Source organism: Balaenoptera borealis, assembly GCF_965194805.1.
Source record: "Balaenoptera borealis genome assembly, chromosome: 11".
Classification (NCBI taxonomy): domain Eukaryota; kingdom Metazoa; phylum Chordata; class Mammalia; order Artiodactyla; family Balaenopteridae; genus Balaenoptera; species Balaenoptera borealis.
This window is the reverse complement of record NC_138868.1, coordinates 5,537,898-5,552,664: the sequence shown is the minus strand read 5'-3', so window position 1 is coordinate 5,552,664 and position 14,767 is coordinate 5,537,898. Positions and strand designations below refer to the sequence as shown.

At 52.2% G+C, this 14,767-nt stretch overlaps 1 protein-coding gene across 6 annotated transcripts in view; it reads left to right on the top strand.

Annotated features, from left to right (window-relative positions):
- Positions 1 to 14,767, top strand: part of SSH3 (slingshot protein phosphatase 3) — a 58,267-nt gene that overhangs the window by 3,895 nt on the left and 39,605 nt on the right. For 3 of the 6 annotated variants that reach the window (XM_082342881.1, XM_082342882.1, XM_082342885.1), the window contains 6 exons: positions 4 to 222; positions 305 to 351; positions 1,046 to 1,192; positions 1,420 to 1,620; positions 1,719 to 1,992; positions 3,124 to 5,669. In XM_082342881.1, the coding sequence (XP_082199007.1) occupies positions 4 to 222; positions 305 to 351; positions 1,046 to 1,192; positions 1,420 to 1,620; positions 1,719 to 1,992; positions 3,124 to 3,396 (1,161 nt within the window). In that variant the 3' untranslated portion in view covers positions 3,397 to 5,669. Of the gene's footprint in view, positions 1 to 3; positions 223 to 304; positions 352 to 1,045; positions 1,193 to 1,419; positions 1,621 to 1,718; positions 1,993 to 3,123; positions 6,879 to 6,965; positions 7,336 to 10,001; positions 10,171 to 14,767 lie in introns of those variants that run through there. The other 3 variants (XM_082342884.1, XM_082342883.1, XR_014231677.1) reach the window with 2 other exon arrangements.

Here is a 14,767-nt window from a genome sequence, read left to right as displayed (position 1 = left end):
CAGAGTATTGTCCTCAGAGGCCCCAGAGGGAAGGCTGGGGCATCAGGAACCTCGCAAGGCGCCCCCAGCCTCTCCTTAGCCTCCTGCCTGCAGATCCGCCAGGCCCTGGAGCTGCGCCTGGGATGCCCTCTCCAACAGTACCGCGATTTCATCGACAACCAGATGCTGCTCCTCATGGCCCAGCAAGACCGGGCGTCCCGCATCTTCCCCCACCTCTACCTGGTGAGCTGCAGGCTGAGGGCTGGGAGATGGGGCCTGCTGCAGCTGGGGGAGAGGGCCAATGACGCTCTCTCCGTGTTCACAGGGCTCAGAGTGGAACGCAGCGAACCTGGAGGAGCTGCAGAGAAACAGGTAGGGTTTCGAGCCCTCCCAGGACTGCCCGCCCTCTGTCTTCCCCCGTGGGGAGACCTGGCCAGAAACCCCCAGAACCCTCTCAGCAGCAGCTAGCTCTGCTTCCAGCTCCGCTCCTGGGGCCGTTCCCCTCGCATGGGCTCAGGCGGAGACAGGGGAACAAGCTACCCTGCTGGTCTGCTGGCAGCTCCCTGGCCCCCTCTTCACCTCCCCCAGCTGGAAAGCAGAAAAGCCCCTCTTGGCCTGAGCACGTGTCTGGGAGGAGGGAGGGCCCCTCTCCCACGGGAGACCTGGCTGCCCGCTCCCATCAGTTCCTGTCACTTGTCCACCACGGGCTTTCGGGAAACCTGCTGAGACCCTTGGCATCCAGCTGCTGCAGACCCATCCCATCTCGGTTGAACTCAGAAGCCCTTCTCCAGCTGACTTCTGACAGTAACAGAAGGGCGTGTGTTGCAGGCCACCCAGCAGCTACCTGGAAGCGGGGTGGGGACGGGGCGGGGGGACAGTACTCAAGCCCAGTGGGGTGAACCGATTTGCTCAAGGTCACCGTCATCTCCTCCTCCCACTGCAACTGTGCCGCCCCCACCGGACCCTCAGAACCAAGAAAACTAACACCCAGGGTCCGCCGGCTCCGCTGGCCAATGGGCCTGGTGCCCGTGGCCACGTCAGCCTGGCCTTGTGCCCCGTGCTGCAGGGTGAGCCACATCTTGAACATGGCCCGCGAGATTGACAACTTCTACCCCGAGCGCTTCACCTACCACAACGTGCGCCTCTGGGATGAGGAGTCGGCCCAGCTGCTGTCCCACTGGAAGGAGACGCACTGCTTCGTGGAGGCTGCAAGGTCGGGCCGTCCCACCCCTCCGCCCGCCCCGTCCCCGCTTCCTGCTGTCCGGGGCCCGTGCCCTCCTCCTGCCTGCTCTGCCCTCGGCTTTTCTGGCCCTCAGGGTCCTTATCTCCTTTCCCTTCTGCTCTGGGCGGTGAGCCCACCACCTACCTGCCTTTCCCCGACACTGACGGCACAGCAAGGGGGCGGGGGAGGGGGAAGCTGACCCGGTTCGGCCTCCACAGAGCGCAGGGCACCCGGGTGCTGGTCCACTGCAAGATGGGCGTCAGCCGCTCGGCCGCCACGGTGATTGCCTACGCCATGAAGCAGTACGGCTGGAGCCTGGAGCAAGCTCTGCGCCACGTGCAGGAGCTGCGGCCCATCGCCCGCCCCAACCCCGGCTTCCTGCGCCAGCTGCAGACCTACCAGGGCATCCTGACTGCTAGGTACGGAGTGGGGGGCAAGGGGAAGGGGGTGGGTGGGTGTGGGTGCTGGAGGTTGCGTCTGGGTCACTGGAAGCTGACTCAGGGCCACCCCCTCGCAGCCGGCAGAGCCATGTCTGGGAGCAGAAAGTGGGTGGGGCCTCCCCAGAGGAGCCCCTGGCCCCCGAGGTCTCTACACCGTTCCCACCTCTTCAGCCAGAACCCGGGGGCAGTGGGGAGCTGAATGTGGTGGGGTTGGAGGAGAGCCAGGCAGCCCCAGAAGAAGAGCCTGGGTCACGGCCCCGTATCAACCTCCGCGGGGTTATGAGATCCATCAGCCTCCTGGAGCCATCCTCAGAGCTGGAAAGCACCTCAGGGGACGGTGACCTGCCAGAGGTGAGGCTGGGACTAAGGAAGGAGCCCAGGTTGAGGCAGAGTGGGGGCCAAAAGGAGGAGGGGGCAGATGGCCGGAGGATGGAGAAAGTCCAGGGCTGGGGCTCGGCTTGGCCCTGAGCGGGGGGCACCTGAGCAGGGGGACCACGCCCTGGGCAGCTCCTTTTCATCCCCTCAGAGTAGCCGAGGAGACCCGATGAGGACAGGCGAGCTCTGCCTTCCACGGGAGCTGGAGAGCAGTCACGGGACAGGGCCATCTGGTGGGCTCCACGGCCAAACCAGCCCTAGGCTGGCGGCTGCAGGCAGCTCTCAGCCTGACAAAAGGACTTGCTTCCTGAGCGGCAGGGCTGCCCAGCCTTGGAAGGAGCGTCCTCCCCAGGCCAGGAGCTGCACAACCAGCTGTTGACCCCAGATGGGTGTGGATAAGATGATCTCAGCACCCCCTCCCAAATCGGAAGGGCAACCCATCGAAGGATGGCGTGCAGAGGGGTCATAGCACTCACACAGCCAAAGTGCTGGCTGGGTAGCTAAGCAGCCTCTCTGTGCTAAGCGCTGCAGGGCACAAGTGTAAGACCTGGCCCTTGCCTTAGGAAGTCAGGCCCCCCCATGTGACTTGAGGCCAAGGTAGCTGACCCTTGGAGGAAGGAGAGCTCACCTCACAGAGGACGGGAACAATTGGGAAAGGCTTCCTGGAGGAGGTGGCACTGGGTGTGGAAGGCTGGGGGGAGGAACAGATGGTTGATGGGTGGGCGTGTGTGTTCCTAAAGGCAGGGTGTCCTCACTCGGCACCCAGCCCAGGGCCCAGCGCCCGGAAGATGTTTCCCTTGTGGCTCATGGGACTGACTGTACAAAGCAGTGGGGGGCAAGAGGAGGAGGAGAGGACCCCAAGGACGCGGCGGGCGCAGGGGAGCTAAGGAGGGCTTCTGGGGGCCAAACAGGTGAGGGCTGAGGAGCAGTGGCAGTAGGGCTGGGGTGCTGCCTTCCCTTCGAGGGAAATCTGACCTGTGAGTAGCTCAGTTTTTCTGTATTCACTCAACAGATGCTCTGCATCTACCCTTTTCTAGGCTCTGTGCTCCATGCCCCTGCCCTGGAACGACTTCCCCGTGACTCTTCTTTATACTCTCATCCTTCCAGGTTTTCTCTCCAAAGGAGTTTTCAGATGAAGACCCTCCACAGCCCTTCCCTCAGCTCTCAAGCGCCAAGGGAGGCCAGCAGGCCCGCAAGGGGCCTTGGCCTGCCCTGAAGTCCCGCCAGTCTGTGGTTGCCCTCAACAACGCCGCCCTGGTGGCCAGCCGGACCCAGGCCTTCCAGGAGCAGCGGAAGGCTGGCTGTCCGTCCACACCCAGGCACCAGCAGGTGGTGAGGCAGGCCAGCGTGGATGACAGTGGCGAGGAGGGCGAGGTGTGAGCCCACACACATTCCCACGCCCCCCTAGACACAAACAGAGGTGCCGGAACACAGCTCCTGGGATGAGCACCCCTCACTCCTGTCGGCCTGTCCACGTTCCTCTTAGCTCCTCCCCAGGAGGCCCCAGACTCCCGTCACTACAGCCTCAGCACCTACAGCCTTAAGTCTCAGACCCATGTCCACCTGTCCAAGGGCTCAAGATTTCCTCCACATTTGGGGATGTGGTAGAGAGACTGAAGGTGCCTTTGGGGGCAACAGTACCCTAGCTTCATTCTCAACTGCTGCCTGAAACACACACTTGCAGCCATGGAATAAAAAACAGAGTTTCTCAGTGCAGAAAGGCTCATGCTCCCTCCCTCCCCTGCTCCTGTCTGCCTCATCCCCCCGACCCCATTTCACTCCTGGGGCTCTGCAGAGAACCAGTGGCCCCCAAAGGCCGAGAGTAACCTCAGTCCCCAAACCTGGGAGGTTCTGAGGAGTGGGGAGCCAGACCCCTCTGACGGGGCTGGCCGGTCAGCCTCCCTCACACCCCCCATAAGCAGCCTGAATCTTCTGCTGCTGCCCCCAGCACCCTCCACCAGCACTGCACTGGAGCACAGGGCACTACACCAAAGAGAGAGTCTTCTTTCTGAGCTTCATGGCCTCTGGCCAGTTTTTCATAGTCTTCATAGTGTCTGGCTTTGTACTTAGAAAGAAAAAACATTTTCATATTGTTTTCAATTTTATGATAAAGCTTGTCAGTCCACTCTTTCTCTGGTTGCACAAGGAGTGTGGCCTCTCCTTACCCCTTCCAGTCTCTTCATACCTCCCAGGTATCTTGCGACAGGCCGGTTTGGGGAGTGGTGTGTTTGGGGTGCGGTGGGAGGAAGAATGGGGAAGAGAAGAGGGGAGGTCGGCGCTATCTCCCTCATCTCCCGGGGCAGGGCCTGGGTAAATGCTAGCTGCCCCGCCCCCCTCAGGCAGGTCGGCAGGGGAACAAGTCTACACTGGACAGCAGGTGCTGGGCTCTGCCGGGGCAGCGGAAGGGAGTTACCCATGAGGAAATGGAAGCTGTCGATGCCTATGTGGACAGGACCAAGCCCGTCCCAGAAGCTAAGGCTCCTTTTGGGCACTTGATGCTAGTTCTTGAGCACACTTTGGGTCCCAAGAATCTTCTTCTTGTTACAATGCAAGAGAGCCTGACTTTCCAAGCCAGACTATCACTGCCAGGGAAGAAGGACCCTCGGTGGGCCCTCCCCTCTGCCTAGGGGTTCCTTCTGCCCAATTACAATGTTCAAGAAGAGTAAGTGGGTCCATCTTTGTCACTTCTCTCCCCTCTTGCCAAGATGATATGCTCTGCCCTATAACACTCTAGTTTGGTTGGGGGTTGGGAGTGGGTGGGTGCAGCTCCTTCCCTCAAAGCAGGCCTCAGATAGGAGCTGGCAGCAAATGTTCTTGTCGATTGAGATCTCATGCCCAGTTTTAGGAATGAATCTCTCACCCAGACCCTGGTGGGACCCCCAGCACTGCTCTAACCCTAGTGGACGGAGGAGCAGGAGACTTGGGTTCTAGCCCCAGCTGTATCACTTACAAGTTACTTCATCTTAAGTCTCTGTTTCTTTCTGTAAGACAAAAGGATTAAACCAGGAAATCCTTAGACCCCACCTCCTGCTTTGATATTTTAACAATACGCGTCCTTTGTACTCCGACAGAATTCAGCCTCAACGTGCTCTCTAGAAGAGGAATCATTTGTACCTGTCTGTGGGTAGCAGCCCCAGGGTCACAAGGTGGGGTACAGAGAAGCTAGATGTGATTCTTGATCCATTTGGCTGGTCCACCCTGCTGAGCAGGGAGGGGGCTGCCTGCCATCTACAGCCACCCATGAGTCCCACCCACACTGCCCTTTCAGCAGTTCTGGGCCGGGGCTCGGGGACAGTGGGGGTGACAATGTCAGGAGGGAAGCCAAGGTCGGGCCCTGCCCTCCTGCATTCTGTACAGCTGGGAAGGCAGGATCCAATCATGAACTCAGAGCTGTGGGGCCCACTAGAATCTATGGAAGATTCTGAGAAGTAAGAATTCAGCACGAGGAGAAACAAAAATTGGAGGGGAAATTATCTGCATCAAAAATACAGACAAATGATTAAGAACTATATGTACACTGGGAGTTCCCTGGTGGCCTAGTGGTTAGGATTCCGGGCTTTCACTGCTGTGGCCCTGGGTTCAATCCCTGGTTGGGGAACTGAGGTCCCTCAAGGCGTGGCATAGCCAAAAAAAAAAAAAGAAAAGAGAAAGAACTGTATGTATAGACAAAGCTCATACAAATTGCTAAAGGGGCAAAAAACACAGTTTAAAAAAAAAGATATAAAATGAAAAGAGTGTCTCCCTCCGATCTTGTCCTCCAATCCTTCACAGGCAACCATTGTTACCAGCTTCTAAGGCCCTCCAAAGACATTCCATGCTTAAGTCATCAAATACATTTGTGTATTCTTTTTAAAATATAAATTAAAGCATATTAACATACTATTCTGCATTTTGAAAAATTTTTTCATATCACAGAAGAGCTGTACATCAGTACAGAAAGCTCTGCCTAATTTTTAAGATAAGCACACATATTCTCTTTTATGGAATCCATCATGATTTAAGTGGTCATCTACTGATGGCCATTTATATTGTTCTGGGGTGTTTTTTTTTTTTCCATTTCAAGTAATGCTTAAGTACCCTTGTATATACTTCCTTGTGCACACGTGGCCACTAATTCCATAGGACATATTGCTAGAATTGCCGAAGCAAATTCATTCTTCGTTTTTAATTCTGAAGGGCACTGCCTAATTTCCTTGTAAGAAGTTGCACTAATTTACAACGAATGGGAATGCCTGTTTATGTTCTTAAAGGACTGTCCAACCTGCACATCAGTCATCTCATATGAGCCTTGCAACACTCTCAGAGGAGAAAGGGGAGCCATTACAATTACCACCGTTTTAGAAATAAGGAAACTGAGGCTCAGAGAAGTAACTGGGTCTCTGACAGAGCCTGAATTAGGTTTCTAGATCTCAGTCCAGAGGCCTAACTCGGGAATGGAGAAGGTGGTTCCAGGGCAGTCAACGCACTGGGCAGGGAAGCCGGAGGGATGGTCAGGACAGGCCCTGCTCACGGGGTCCCAATTTAACTCCCACCCCATATAGGAGCCTCTTAGGGGCCGGAGTGGTCGCCCGGACCGACTGGAACACTTGCGCGACGAGGAGCTCGGGTCCCTCGGGCAGCTGGTCCCTCCTGGACCAGCTCCCACCTCCACAACGTTCTCCCTCCGTCGGGGCCGGCTCGACCCGGCCTGGGACGAGTCACGAGCCAGGGCGTCCCTTCAAGAGAAACTACCTTTCCGGCCTCCGCGGCCTCTCCTACGCCGGCAGCGCCCAGAAAGGGCCCAGGGCGGCCGGGGAACCCTGCGGCTCTGAACGGACCGCGACGCTGGAGCGCCATCTTGCGTCCGTTCCTCTGGCCACCAGGTGACAGCCCGGAAACCACATTTCCCATTGTGCCTAGCGCGTCCGCGCAGGCGCGAAGAGCCTTTTTTTTTTTTTTTCCGTTTCCAGGGCAACCTCGCTCTGCTCGCTCCAGGTGGCTAGACTCTGCTGAGGGTCGAGCCGTTGCTCCCCGTCCGGTGCCCCGGCGCCAGGACCGGGTCTACAGACTGTTGAGGGGGCAAAGTAGGAGCCTGAGGAGAGGAGGCCAGGCGACCCTGCCTCCCTCCGGGGCCAGCGCTTCCGAATTCTGCTCGGCGTCCGGGCGTCCGCGCCCTCCTGGGGCCTCGGCCTTCTGAGGCGAAGGGGCCAGGGGAGGCCCGGGTTAGCGAGGCCATGTCCGGCTCTGGCCTGCCCGGCCCCGCTCGTTCCACGTCAGCGTTTTGTCACTCCCGGCCGAAGGCCTGCGCGCCGCCGACAAGTACTCCCGAGGCGCGGGCCGGTGAGTTGATGGTTGGCGCCCCAGGTGAAGGTGCTGGTAGCGCCGGGCAGGATAACGAGCGCGCCCAGGGTTGGATACGGCTCTGCCTGTGATGGACCCGGGACCTGCACTCAGCGCTCTGGGCTTCATTTCCCCCTCTGTAAAATGGAGTTTGGACTGGTACTCTTGTGCACCTTGCGATTCCGTTGCAGAGCAGCCCCTGGCTCTGTGTGACCTAAGGGACATGTCCCTTTATCTCTCTGAGCCCAAGTTTCCTGTCCGTAAAGTAAGGAGGTTGATGCAGATGATCCCTAAGGTCTCTTCTAGTGGATATGGGGTCGTTGCCCCTCATAGCACACCAAGTGCAAAAAGAAAAAAAGGGACCTGGATGGTTTGAGCAAGAATCCCAGCTCAAGATCTAGAGTCAGAGACACTTGGGTATGTGACTTTGGGCAAAGTGATTACATCTCTTGAGCCTCAGTTTCCTCATTTGCAAAGCTGGGGGTAATGATAGAACCACCTCAGGTTTTTGATGGTTAAATGGAGTAAGTTTTTAGCCTTCCCGTAATAAGCGCTATCCCAGTCCCAGCCATCAGTTCTGATATTTTCAAAAACATCCCTTAGCCACTGTGAGAACTTTTCTTAACTTTTGGAGTCACGTCCTCTATTTAATTAATTAATTAATTTAGGCTGCACCGTGTCTTAGTTGTGGCATGCAGCGTCTTTAGTTGTGGCATGCGAACTTCTTAGTTGCGACAGGCAGGCAAGATCTAGTTCCCCGACCAGGGATAGAACCGGAGCCCCCTGCATTGGGAGCGCGGAGTCGCACCCACTGGACCACCAGGGAAGTCCCCACTTCCTCTGTTGATGGGCAAATCTGTCCTCCTAGGAAGGATGGTTTTATAGGCTGATTCTGATGGGGAAACCTGAGCCTGCTTACCCAAGGCTGGGTGCTCATGGCCAGGGTATCTCTTCCGTTCAGCTGTAGTCTGGGTTATATCATTACCACAAAGCATTAGATAGAGTGCAAAGCTGGACACCACGTAGTGCAGAAGATACTTTCCTTGCATAAGATACACACAGGATGTGAGCACTTACATGTTATAGTGCAGAAACAGCTGACTATTGAATTATAATATTTACATAATATACCATTTACATAAGACTGGATATATATACAGTTATAAGGGATACATAAGAATCCTATGTTACCTACATTGAGTTCAAGCTTTGTATTAATTGGGAAAATTCTAATAAGGAGTTTTTAATTAGTGATGAAAATGTATTATTTTTAAATCTGAGAACTCCCAGTAGCTTCACAAACAAGACTTCACTCATCCAACAGCCATCTTTATGTGGAAGCCGTATTCCATGAGTATTATTTGAGCACTTGTTATGCACGTGGTATTTTGGGGGGGACTCCAAAGGATACAAAGATGTATAAGATGATATTTGCCCTCAAGAAACATGGAGTCTAGTAGAGAAGATCAACTATGCATACAAAACACATATAAGTAGAAAGTGACATGTCTTGAGAGAGGTGCAGGTAAGTGTGCTGTGAACATTCAGAGACAGGAGATACCACTGCGAAGTGGCTATATGATGAGAGCTAAGGAGCAGACAGCATTTGTGCTGGGCTGTGAAGGATGTGGAGAATGTGGATATGCTAAGAATTAGGGAAAAGATATTCTGGGCACCCTCCCCACAGTCCTGAGACATGGGGGAGAAATGTCTGTAGATACTGAGCTCTTAGAAGACAGGGACTGGGTTTTGGTCAGTGTTTTTATTCCCAGCTTGGCACATGGATGGCACACAGTAAATAATAGTGAATGAACGGGAGCTGTGAGTTTCCTGCAGAGGGGAAGTGAGATGTGGTCTATTACCCTGAGGCCCTTTTATTAGGCTCACATGCTTCTTACAGCCACTCTTCCAGGGGAAGAATGTGAAGAGGCAGATGATCATGGGGCAAGGGCCATATCTTTGGCATATTTGGTGCAGGACCAGCCAATTGGTAGCAGAGTGAACAGGGTCTTGTGAATGGGTAGGAGGGTTTGTGAGTCTCCTTCCCTGGAACTGAGCTGAACAGCTGCAAGGGGAGGAAAGTACAGCACAGGATCATGAAGCAATCTTGAGGACCAATGATGGACACTCCTTTGGCTGTTGTGGCATTTGTGTCTGTTCTTGGCTTTTCTTTTTCAATGGCCCATTCTTCCCCCGAGACATTTCTCTCCCAGCTGTGACCCACCTGGGAGTGGGAAACCGTGTGCACCACACCAACAGACTGCCGAGGCCTGCAGCTGCTGCAAAGGAATGAAGCTGGCTTGCAGCACCATCTTCAGGCTGACTTCGAGGCCCTGCCCTTCCACAGGCCTGCCTAGGGCTGAACTTGCGCCAGGAGCTAGCGCTGAAGCAGACCACTCAGAGCAGTTGTCCCATGACCTGGGGGGTGGAGAACTTCCTTAGGAGCTGGGACGGAGCTGTGACTTGAGGAAGGCAGAGCAGAGAAGATTGAAGGGAGAATGGCTTGAGGACAGGGCAAAGCCTCCCAAGTCCTGTTTAGACGTCCCCTCGGACCCTCTGTTGCTCACAGAGGGTGCAGTCATCCTCAGAACAAGGAAGCTGGGGAGAGGTTAAGAGTACAACGAAGGAAGGGATGGGACACAACTGACTGTCTGTTTTGTCCCTAGATGTAGGTTGGTGCAGGACTTCTGGGGGCCACAAGTGCTCCTTTTCCTGGAGATGTGACCCAAGGTGAGCTGTTACAGCCTCTTCCTGGCAGCCTGTGCTCCCACCCCGGAATCCTGCGCTTCTTCTCCGTCCTGCCTCTCCAGTTTGCTTCTACTCCACTGGCTGCAGGTAAGTGCCTGTGGGTGTGTCAGGATTCCTGTGTAGCGAAGTGCCCCGGGAAGCCGTAATTACTGCAGACCTGGTGCAGCTCAGGGCCTGCCGTGGAGGCCTACATCAGCCTACCTCAGGGGCGCGATGACCCATTGCAGTTTACAACAGCTGGGAAGTCTTATGTTGCGACTTTAACTTTCCCTTCTGAGGGATATGAATTTTTCGGTTTAGGTCAGAGAGCCAGTGGTGGCACTGAGACCAGTCATCTTTCCACTGCCTTGGCTGTCACTAAAGGTGTGCCATCTGCCTCCCAGTAAGGCTAACCTGCAGTTAAACCAGGACTTTCCTTCCTTCCCATTTCAGCCAGATTTCCCTGCCCATTTCCCTCAGTTTTCCAGCCCAGCTTCTCTGTCGCTGGACATATTTGACCAGAGCCTCTCACTCTCACGCCCTTGCTAGTCACTGACTTGTTTCCATGGCAACAGATCACACCAGAGCTGGTACTTCTCCCCTTACTCTGCCAGGTTTGCTCGTTCCCAGGCAGACGCCCTGGAGAGCTGGCACACTTTAGGGGATTCTGTATCTGGGCTTGAGGACCAAGAATACAAAAGCTGTTTTCCCAGTGGGTAGGGAGGCAAGTTGGCAAAGGCTGCCCAGTGGGATTCCCTGGCCTGGGTCGTGACACCAGCCCCCAGCCCCCGGCACCCCTGATGGCAGATCAGTGAGCCTGGGAGGTAGAGCTGGGGAGGCAGGTGTGGCAGGGAGGGTCACCCAGAGCAAGCCCGGGCTAGAGCAAGACCCCACGTGCCAGCCTAACCCAGGCCAGACATAACTGTGGTGGCAGGCGACAGGTTGGGTGAAGGAGGCTGCCCCTCCCTGGAGGCTGGGGCGAGGAGAAGGAGCTGATTATATGCACCCCACATAATTGATCTTCATGCGGCCTGAGAAGGCGTGGAGCTGGGCAGCTGTGCCCAGGGCAGCAGCCACCTGCCCCTGCAGGCCGCGCTCTGCTGTGCAGCTCACCTCTTGGTTTGGTGGACTGACTCCAAGGCCTCTGACTTTCTCCACAGCTTCCACCCTCACTGGTGGCTCAGCTAGCTGCCTCCTCCAGCCCTGTCCACAGTCTGATTGTCTCCGTGTCCTAAATGTTCCTGTGCTAGGCTGAGCTCTGCCTCATCAGAATGTCCACACTCCTGCCGACCTCGAGCTTTTATTTTCTACACAGAAATGGGAAACTGGGAGAGGAGGGCTGAGTGCCATGGGGATAGAGTAAGTGGTTTAGGGGCAACAAATGGAATTATCTGAGGATCGGTGGGATGACTGAGCTGGTAAGCAGAGACCCCCTCCACCAACCCCAGTACTGCTGGGTGTCCTGTATGGCAGGTGGGGCTGGATGGAGCAAGGCCTCCTGGGTCTCCCTGCAGCCAGATATGCTGCAGGCGGTCCCTGCTGCCCCACCCACCACCCTGTGCTGGCCTCCCCCTCAGCCCAGCTCTGTCATCTCTTCCCTCTCTCCCTCCACCCCTGGCCCACCCACACCTGAGCTGCTTAGGAGTGCCGATCTTGGCCTGCATGCTGCAGGACTGGTGCTCTTGGGCAGACACTTGATTCCTCTCCTCTTACTAAGGAAAAAGGACTCTGAAAAGAGGGGAAGTTAGGGCAAGAAGACCGAACTATGTGCGGGCTAAGTAGAAAGGAACCAGGGGAGATGCTGAAGAGACACTACCAGAGAAGGACTCAGGGTACCAGTCAGCTCTAAGGGCCTGCTGGTCCCGGGGATGGGTTGTGGGGCCAGGTGAGGCGGGTCCAGTGGAGAATTCTGGTTCTGATTGGACCCTGTCTGACAGCCTGAGGGCCTGTGAAGGATCCATTTGACAGGAAAGCAGGGATAAAACCAAACCTACTCCTTTTTCTTATAGTTCATGTCTTTGAGCCTTGAGCTGCAAACTAGCCTCTCCTGCTGACTTTCCCATTTCCTGTGTTCTCCGACACCCAGGTGTAAACCTCAGGGTGATAACCCGACGTTTACTCAGTTATCAAATTCTGAAGGTCCTTCACAAAACAGTTGCCTTTTATTCCCACTTCCTCCACCTAGCCCAAGTACCTGCTCCCATGCCTAGACTAATGTAATAGCCTCCTAGCTGTGATGCCCTTTGGTCTGTCCAGGGCATCATGACTAGATTAATCTTGCAGAAGAATTGCATCACTTCACATGTTACTGCCATGTTTATTGCCTTCCGTGGTGCTCCCTGTTGCTAGCCAGGAACAGTACAGGCTCTCTGTTCTTTAGCTCAGGGCCTTTCCCAGTTTGGCACACAGCCTACCTACCTTTCTGGCTTTATCTTCCAGAACGTCCTAGCATGCACCTTTGACTCAAATCAAACTAGATTACTCAGTGTTTCTTGAAAGCACTTTTTCTTCCTCTTAACCTTTGCTCCTGCTTTTCTCTCTGTCTGGGAGGGTCCTCTCTCACATTCATTTATTCATTTTAAAATATTTATTGAGCACCTTCTTTGTATTTTGAACATCTTCAGTCTTACAGAAAAGTTGAAAGAGTAGTAAAATGAACATGTATATAGATTCACCAGTTGTTAACCTTTTGCCACGTTTCTTTCTCTTTTCTCTCTCTTTTTTCCCTAGATCCACTAAAAATAAGTTGCAGGCATTAAGACACTTCACCCCTAAATATTTTGGCCCATATCTCCTAAAAATGAGGACATTTTCTCATGTAACCACAATATCCTTTTTAAAAATTTGTGGTAAAATATACATAACGTGAAATTTACTATTTTAACCATTTTAAGTATACAGTTGTGTTGCATATAGCTGATTCACTTTGTTATACAGCAGAAACTAACACAACATTGTAAAGCAATTATACTCCAATAAAGATGTTAAAAAAAACCATGTATACAATTGTGGCATTAAGTACATTCACAGTGTTATGCAACCATCACCACTATCCACTTCCAGAACTTTTTCATCATCCTGAAAAGAAACTGTACCCAGTAAATATCCCATCCTCCCCTGGTAACCTCTGTTCTACTTTCTGTCTCTATGAAGTTTCCTGTTCTAGGTAGTTAATGTAAGTGGAATCATGCAATATTTGTCCTTTTGTGTCTGGCTTATTTCACTTAGCATAATGTCTTCAAGGTTCATCCATGTTGTAGCATTGTCAGAATTTCATTCCTTTTAAAGGTTGAGTAATATTCTATTGTATGTGTATATCATACTTTGTTTAGCTACTCATCTGTTGATGGACACTTGGGTTGTTTCCACCTTTTGGCTGTTGTGAACAATGCTGCCAGGAGCACGGGTGTGCAAGTATCTGTTTGAGTCCCTGCTTTCAATTCTTTCAGGTATATACCTAGAAGTGGAATTGCTGGGTCATATGCTAAGTCTGTGTTTAACTTTATGAGGAACTGGCAAACTATTTTCCATGGCGACCAAGAAATTTCCCAGTGCAGTATTATTATCTAGACTAATTAGGCCATAATTACATTTCTCCACATAGCCCTAAAATCTAGACTAGTCTTCTTGCCTTTTTGTTTTTCATGACATTGATATTTTTGAAGAATCGAAGCTCGTTTTCTGGTAAAATATCTCAATTTGAATTTCTTTGAATGCTTCCTCACAATTAGATTCAGGTTAAACCTTTTTGCAAGAATACCACATAAGGGACATGCTCTCTCTTGCGTTTTCAATCATTTAATATTGCTTTATCTCATTAGTGTTGATGCTGAACCACTAAGACAACTTACATATAGGGGTACAATGATAGGAAGAAAAGGGGGATAGAAGACAATGGAATCACACCTTTAAATTGCTGACAAAGGGAGAGTTTCAGTCTAGAATTCTATAGCCAATGAAAATATCCTTCAAAATGAAAGAGGAATAAAGACTTTTTCAGAAAAATGAAAGATAAGAGAATTTACTGCCAGCAGACTTGCACTGTGAGAAATGCTAAATGAAGTTATTTAGGCTGAAAGGAAATTTGCAAACTTGGATCTATAGGAAGGAATGAAGAGCACAGAATTGATAATTCTGGGTAATTATAAAAGAATGGCTTTTTTCTTCTCTTAATTTCCATAAAAGACAAATGACTGTTTACAGCAAAAGTAATACAATTGTAAGATGCAGTTTATGACATATGTAGGAATAAAATATATGATAATAGTACAAAAAATGGGAGAGTAGATTATATTATAGTTTCTTCTTTTGTGAAATGTGGAGTTCAATTACACTGTGAGAAATTAGTGATACATATTTATAATTTCTAGAGCAATCATTAAAAATAATAAAAAGGTATAGCTAAAATGCAAAGAGATGAAATAAAGTATAATATTAATTATATTTAATATTGAATTATAATGTGTGACAATTATATCTATATTAATAATTAATACTATTGCATTTATAATATTAATTATGCATGATATTAATATAAAAATAATATTCAATTCCTCAAAAGAAGTCAGGAAAAGAACTGAGGAACAAAAGAACATATAGGGCAGACCTTCCCTGGTGGCACAGTGGTTAAGAATCCGCCTGCCAATGCAGGGGACATGGATTCAATCCCTGGTCCGGGAAGATCCCACATGCCGCGGAGCAACTA